Source organism: Echinops telfairi, unplaced genomic scaffold (assembly GCF_000313985.2).
Source record: "Echinops telfairi isolate 266 unplaced genomic scaffold, ASM31398v2 ScPeMD7_7468;HRSCAF=8506_0, whole genome shotgun sequence".
Lineage (NCBI taxonomy): Eukaryota > Metazoa > Chordata > Mammalia > Afrosoricida > Tenrecidae > Echinops > Echinops telfairi.
The window spans coordinates 46,513,485-46,521,027 of NW_022111369.1; the positions used below are offsets into that span (position 1 = coordinate 46,513,485).

The following is a 7,543-nucleotide window of genomic DNA, read 5'->3' on the forward strand; positions in this document are numbered from 1 at the left end:
ACAAAAACTATTTTATGGTTGGGGGGTCACCACCACATGAGGAACTGTATGAAAGGGTCGCAGCATGAGGAAGGTTGAGAAACACTGGGCTAGAGAATGGGCTTCCCTTCCCCCATGAACTCAAAAGTGGACTTGGGTCAGCTGGGCTCCTCTGCAGCCCCTGCCTTCCTGACCTAGAGGCGAGGAGAGAGGTTTGGTAGGGAGGGGAGGGGACAGATGGGGGAAAGGGTGTGGAGAGAAGACATGGGCTACCGAGACCTGGAACTCCCTTGAGGGTGGTGGGAAACTACTGGGCCAGAACCAGATGTTTAGAAACAGAAGAAACTTTAGCACCCCACTAGTCTGACACCTCCCTCCTCCCCGACTGCACACATGAAGAAGGCCCAGGAGAGACAGGGAGTCACCCAAGGATTCCCACCAGCTTTCTGGTGGGAGAGGGGACGGGAACGGGAAGGAGGAGGGGACGTGAGTGTGTCAGTGTGTGAAGGCGGGCGGGAGAGGAGGGCACAGACTCACTAGACTGGTGTTTCCGCCCCCTCCCCGCTGGACCTCCTCCAGTACCAAACCACAGAGTCTTTAGGAATGATTATTATCCATTTTAATCACAGAACAATATGGGATAAATTTAGAATTGATGCCTTTGAATTGCGGTGCTGGCGAAGAATATTGCGCCTACCGTGGACTGCGTGCCAGCGAAGGAATGAATCTGTCTTGGAAGAAGTACAGCTAGAATCCTCCTTAGAAGCAAGATGGCAAGCTCTTGCCTCACGTATTTTGGCTGTGTCCGAAGGATTTAGTCCTTGGTAAAGTGGGGGGGGGGGGCGGTCTTTTTATCCCTCTTAAAAAAATGAACCAGACATTGTTTATTTGGAAACTTTATTTTCACATTATTTGTATAACCATTAATAAATATTTATGATACAGAAAAATATTGCACACTTAATATAAAACAAGGCATTGTGCCTTACAAGGAAGACATAAAATGTCCAAGGGATCTTTAGAACATGACAGTTCTTAAAAGTTTCAACAAGAGACATGTTGACCCCCATCCTGAAAAAAAAAATGGTTTCAATAAATAGCAAACAACCTTCTTCCAAATAGAAAATAAAGTACACACATATCCTCCCCCTCTAACAATGACTGGACTATCTGTGGCTCGCAGCCTCCTTCACAGACATTTGAACGACTGGCGAACATTTGGAAACCTTTATCTTTGAATGAAATAAGAATCAGGACCAAAGCAACGTTGATTTGGCATAAAGGGAACAATACACATAACAGTAGAGTGTGTAAACAAATTCCACCACACCCTTAATTATCTTACATGTAATATATTAACATGGACGCTTTAAAAATAAATAAGTAAATAAATAAATAACGCCATGGGAGGTCTGTGGTAAGCTAGGCTCCAGCAGAAGGCCTTGCAGGGGGACCCCGGAGCTGACAGTTTCTGCTCCCAGGGCATGCAAAGGCAGGGTCCGCTTCCAGCACAGCGTCCGCTACGCATCCTCTCTCCGGAAAGAGCCGTTGGAACTGCCACTACAATGAGAAAAAGGGTTGTCCTCAGTAGCCGCTTGGAAACACTGCAAGACTCGGCCTGCTCCCTGGCCAGGAGTTTCTGAATGCAGATTCTCAGCCCCTCGGTTTCTACAGGGGAGTTCTCACAAGAAGATCCTCCCATCTAAGATGTGAGCAAGGATCCCAGGCCCACTAGTGGTCCATACAAACCCGCAACTCACTTTGCAAGTATCTTTTGCATCATTTTCTTAACCATGGGGGCTGCGGGGTTGAGACAAACGTCCTGCCCATTCTTGAGAGTGGCTCTGCACAGAGAGAAGGAGAATCCACGTGAGGGGGGCGGGGGAGGGTAGCGCCCCAGGGTGGGGGTGACAGATGGCGGCGGCGGCAGCAGCAGCAGCGGCAGCGCGAGCGTGACTTACATGACTTCCGTTTGCGCGCAGTGGGGTCCCGGGGGCGTCACCGTGACATTGTATATGTTCTTGAGGTGGATTCCCTGCATGGTTTTCACGCACTGGCAGCGCAGTTCCGACACCACCGGCGCCCCTGGGGCCGAAGAGAGGCTCGGTGAGCGGGGCTGGGTCCCCGCAGGGACGGCCGCCCGCCCAGACAGACAGACGGACAGGCAGACAGACAGACAGACTCACCTGCAGCGCGCCGGCCGGCGGCGACCAGGAGCACGAGCAGCAGCGCGGCCCGGAGGAGGCGAGGGGCGCGGGCGGCGGCTGGGGGCGCGGCGCGGGCCATGGGCTCGGAGCGGAGTGGCTGGGCGACGAGGTCTGGAGCGAGAGAGGGTGCTGGGCAGGCTGCCGGTGCTCTGGACTCTGAGGCTCCGAGCCCCGCGAACCCCTTTTATCCATGATGGGGACTGGAAAATCCAGAAAGCCAAGGCCAGGGGAATTCCCGGAGGTGCTAGGTTGGCCCCTCCGTTAAGGAAGTAAGTCTTCTGGCCCCGCCTCCTGTGATGGAGTGAGGTGGGAGATCCATTGGTGTCAGTAGGTTAGATTCACCCAGGGTGTCATTTGTCACCTCCCCTCTCCCCTACCTCGCACCTCCTCCTGTAGCGGTCTATATAAAATTCTTTTAAAAAAATTATTAATTGGCCGTTGAGACATGTATGATTTCATAGTTCCATCACGTCAAGCAGAGTTGTACAATTGCCACCACAATCGTTTTCCAAACATTCTTTGTGTTCCTGTCCTCCTTGACATCATTTCCCTTTTACCCCCTACTCCCAAACCTGTACCCCAGCCCCAGCCCGGAGCCTTATTCTACTTGCTGTCTGTCTTTAAAGGTTCATCAATCCTAGGTTTCATATAACGAAACACCGAGCAACATGTAACTCAACTTCAAGCCGGTGGCCTCCAATGACATATCACCTCTGTGGTACACCCTAATAGGAACCAACAAAAACATGATAAAGAGTTTATTATCCATTTTCATCTTAGAATAATATGCCATATATATTGCTGTTAACTGCTTCAATGTAATACTTCTTGAATTATCTGAATATAACAAAGCTGTTTTGTCAAGTCAATCGACACTGAATTGCAACATTACTAATTACAACATTACTGGCAATTGAATCAAAAGCTTCCTTAATTTTTCTTCTTATTTTCCTTACAGTATTACTTTATTTTCAAAAAGGTTATTGTTATAGGTTAACAAATACTAACTACTCTAATTGTGAAGCTAGGACACCAGAAAATTTGACAAAACCACCTGCACAGAAACCGTTAGCGGAAGCTTGACATGACACCATGCTTCCAGCAAGGATAGGGGAAACCATCACATTGGAGCCAGTCATTGTAATTGTTGTTGTTGTTGTCAGGTGCCACTGAATTGGCTCCTACCCATTGTCCCCTATGCACAAACAGAAGGAAATACTGCCTGGTCCTACAGCATCCTCACAATTGTTCCTATGTTTGAGTCCATTGATGCAGCCACTGTGTCAAGGATGTGACTTTGAGGACTAGGGGGCACCTGACCCTAGCCATGGTGGTCTCCATTGCATCTCATGCATGTGAAAGTTGGACATTGGATAAGGAAGACTGTAGAAGGATAGATGCGATTGAATTGTGGTGCCAGAAGGGTATTACAAGTACGGGGACTGAGTTGGAAGAAGTAAGGGCAGAGTAGAAGGAAGGATGACAAGACTTCATCTTGCACAGCTTGGATATAGTTCAGGAGCGATCAGTCCCTGGAGAAGGACATCATGTTTGGTAAAGCAGGAGAGTGGAGAAAAAGAGGGAGGCCCATTGTTGCCACCATGGTCTCTATCCATCTTTTCCAGGCCCTTCTTTTTTGCTGTCTTTACCATCCTCGCCTCTAAGGAGCATCTGGCCTTACTTCTTCCAAGACGGATTAGTTTATCCTTTTAGCAGCCCGTGGGACTTTCAGTATTTTTCTCCAGTACCTCGATTCAAATGCGCCAATTCTCCTTCAGTCTTCTCTATTCAATGTCCAACTTTCACGTGCAGATGATGCAATGGGAAATACCACGGCTTGGGTCAGGCGTACTTTAGTCTTCAAGGTAACACCCTTGCTTTTCAATACCCTGAAGAGGTTTTGTGCAGCAGGTTTACCTAATGCAATGTCTTTTGATCTCCTGACTGCTGCTCCCATGAGCATGGATCATGGATCCAAGCAAGACAAAATCCTTGACAACTTCAATCTTTTCTCCACTTATACTGTTACTTATTGGTCCAGTTGTGAGGACTTTGGTCTTCATTGCACTGCGTTGGAATACATCCTGTAGGCTACAATCCTTCATCTTCATCAGCAAGTGCTTCTAGACCTGCCCACTTTCAGCAAAGACGGTTGTGTCCTCTGCATATCACAGGTTGTTAACAAGGCTTCCTCCCATCCCAATGCCACGTTATTCTTCATATAAAACATCTCTGAGGAATTTCTCCACATTCGGATTGAACTGGTATGATGAGAGAAAACAGCCCTACTGTGCACCTTTCCTGATGTTAAACTGTGCCGTATTCCCTGTTCTGTTTCCAAAATTGCTTCTTCTGTGTGCAAGTTCCTTGTGAGCACAATGAAGTGTTCTGAAATTCCCATTCTTCTCAAGGTGATCCACAGTTTACGATCCACACAGCTGAATACCTTTACATCATCAAGAAAACACAAGTAAAGATCTTTTTTGGTAGTCTTTGCTTCCAGCCAACATCCATCAGAAGTCAGCAATGGGTCAGGCCAGCTCTATGAAAAATAGCACATTTCTGCTGAAACACTGCACAAGAGCATTATAGACAATCATTTTGTTGTCAGACCCTCTGACATTGTTGGGAAGGGGAGCCCAATGGGGTTACTCTGAGCTGTCCCTCTGCATAACTCCTACAGGCTCTGGGACATTTTTTGCCCCCAAACTCTCATAACAGGCTCGGACCTCAGGCAACTCTGAGTGGGCCCTGGGTGGCAAATAACCCTCTGCCCTTGCAGTGGTCAGTGGTCAGCAGTATAACACCGAGAGCAGGCTGGTTTCACCCAAGGGGTGAACAGAGCTGCATCTTTAGAGGGAGGAAATGATACCTCTTCAGTGATCAGATCTGGGGGGATTAGGTGGTGATGCTGCTTAAAGATGAGTGTTTTCAGTCATGTGTCCTCTACTTACAAATCATCTCTCTCATCAGTGGGTTTGATCAGTATATTTGATTTTCAGTTTCGTATATCTCATATGCATATGAAATGAATGCTCTTGATAAAAAATAAAACTGTTCTCTTGGATTCCTCTTGGAAGAATGTTTGGCTTTCTTTTTCTGTTATATATCCTAAATCACACATAATGTTTTTGTCTTTCATTTGATGAAAACATGGACCAATGTTAAAAGTTGAATCCAGCATTCACTTTAGTGAAAATAGGGACAATAACAGGGTCCTTTCTTTCATTTCCTGCATGCCTTCTTTCTTCCCTTTGAAATGTTGAAACTTCCAAGTGTGAGGGGCTTACAGTTGATCTATGGCACGGTCCCTCTGTTGCTGCCCAGGACTGACTTTCTGGTTCTGTCCTTGGACAGAGTAGTACATGAACCCTGGTACATGGGTCCCTGGTGTGTGCACCACTCACCCCCTTACGCATTAAGCAGCAAGCAGATACATGTGGAAGAAAGATGAAATATCAAATCACACATTAAAAAAGATCAGATTTATTACTTGATGTCCTGTTGTTCATAGTTCTTTCTCATTGGATAAACAATGGTGTCCTTTGTCTCTTGAATGGGGATTTCAAAGTGTTGTAGCATGAACTTTACCACTTTTCACCAGAAGTTTTAGAGAATTTTGTTTGATTCAAGTACCTTTTAGTGGATTGAAGTGTAATTCTCCAGTTTGGGTTAAAACTTCTGGGAGGTGTGGTACTTTCTGGAAAGAAGGAGAAGATAAAAAATGACCTGGGTTCTCGGGGTGGATGTCCCTGTCGCTCTAGCTAACCTAGCTGGGCAACTGAAGACATGCCACCAGCTGTCCAACTACTGCGCTTGCTTTTAGTTGGACTTAGCACAGGCAAATTGTCAACCTCTTCCTATCCCAAGTTTATGAGACAGGAGTCAAACTTGTAAGGAGCCTGCATGGATTAAGCATGTTTGTTAAATAAATGAAGTAGATATGGCTTCTTGCAACATCATCTAAACTGAAACTCAGCTGGTTATGAATCTTTTTTATGAAAAAAAAGGTGGGGGGTGGCAGAAGGCATGGGAAGGTTTACTCACCTATTTTTTTTCTTTCCTATTTAAAATTTCCTGAAACAATTTATTCTAGAAGGAAGGTAACCATGTTAGAAAATCTGGTTTCTTTTTTATTAACTGCTGAGATCTGTATTTGACTTATTTAGTAGTTTTCATTTCAATTACTTCCTATATAAAAAGGGTTTAGAACTAAAGATTTTCCCTTTTACTTACTGGAAATGATTGATGAAATGACTGCTTTTCAAAATAGGCAAGTTTTGTTTTGTTTTTAATTTTATCATGAGCCTCAGAAAGGGGCCAGGGAAGTTTAAGGGAGAAGAAAGTTGGCATTATTGCCGGTTCCCTTTGTGGAAGCAGATTTCCAGCCCTGTCTTCTTAGGCACTACTCCATGGATTCCAACCCTCCACCTTCCAGTTAGTTAAGGAGTGCTTAATCATTTACAGCCCCCAGGACTCCCAGGATGTTCCCTACAGGCCAGGAGGGTAAGACTTCCTCTTACATGCTTTGGACACGTTGTCAAGAGAGATCAGGCCTGGAGAAGGACATCATGTTTGGGAAAGTGGAGGGCAACGAAGGAGATGGAAAGACATCAGGTCTGCAGCAGCGGACTCCTGCAGAGAAACCATTGTGAGGACAGCCCTGGATCGGGCAGTGTCGACTGTGTTGTGCACAAGGTCTCTGTGGTTGGAAACACCTCCTTGGAACCTGACGTCAGGACTCCGCAAAGCTTGAGGTTTTTAGTGTTGTTGTTCAGTGCCCTGAAGTGATTCAAACTTTTAGCCACCCTATAATTAAAACGCTGTGTTAATAAACAGGAAATAAGAGAAATTTTGAAGTGTTTTAAAATACAGGGTTGGTTCATGAGTAACTGACAGTTTGATTGTTTACTCCATTTATCACTCTTTTTTCCTTTTGAGCTTTGCAGAGAACATGATCCAGAAGCATACAAGTTACTCTTTAAAACATGAACAATGGATTGCCTTGCTTTTTCATTTGTAATTGTTACCTATGCTTATTTTATTAAAATTTTGAAAGTCAGAAAAGTATAAAGAGGTTCTTTTTGTGCCAGTTTAACTTTTGTCTATGGAACAAACTTTATCAGGTCTAAAAAATATGCTTTTAAAAATACCTTTAAAAAAATACCTTTAAATTGTGCTTTGGGTTCACAGAGCAGATGATCAGCCTTGCATTCAGTCATTCACACAACTCTGACTCAACTTGCCCACTGTGATCCCCTCAGTGCACAATTGCTCATCGCTCTTCCTGCCCTTGTTTCCTGTTTCCATTCCTCCCTCTTTCCCAACCCTCTGTATGTTGTCATTGGCTGATGGCT

At 45.4% G+C, this 7,543-nt stretch overlaps 1 protein-coding gene across 1 annotated transcript; it reads right to left on the minus strand.

Annotated features, from left to right (window-relative positions):
* Positions 1 to 939: 939 nt before the first annotated feature.
* LOC101647727 (growth-regulated protein homolog gamma-like) lies at positions 940 to 2,265 on the minus strand. Its single transcript, XM_045284291.1, has 4 exons — positions 2,166 to 2,265; positions 1,941 to 2,064; positions 1,740 to 1,823; positions 940 to 1,539 (listed from the first exon to the last, which is right to left on the minus strand). The coding sequence occupies exons 1-4, from the start codon at positions 2,263 to 2,265 to the stop codon at positions 1,500 to 1,502; spliced, it is 348 nt and encodes a 115-aa protein (XP_045140226.1). The 3' UTR covers positions 940 to 1,499.
* Positions 2,266 to 7,543: the final 5,278 nt, after the last annotated feature.

Coding starts and splice junctions, on each gene's coding strand:
- LOC101647727 (XM_045284291.1), bottom strand. CDS start 2,265: ATGGCCCGCGCCGCGCCCCCAGCCGCCGCCCGCGCCCCTCGCCTCCTC. Junction 2,065..2,165: donor CGCCGGCCGGCGCGCTGCAG/GTGAGTCTGTCT, acceptor CTTCGGCCCCAG/GGGCGCCGGTGGTGTCGGAA. Junction 1,540..1,739: donor ATGCAAAAGATACTTGCAAA/GTGAGTTGCGGG, acceptor TTCTCATTGTAG/TGGCAGTTCCAACGGCTCTT.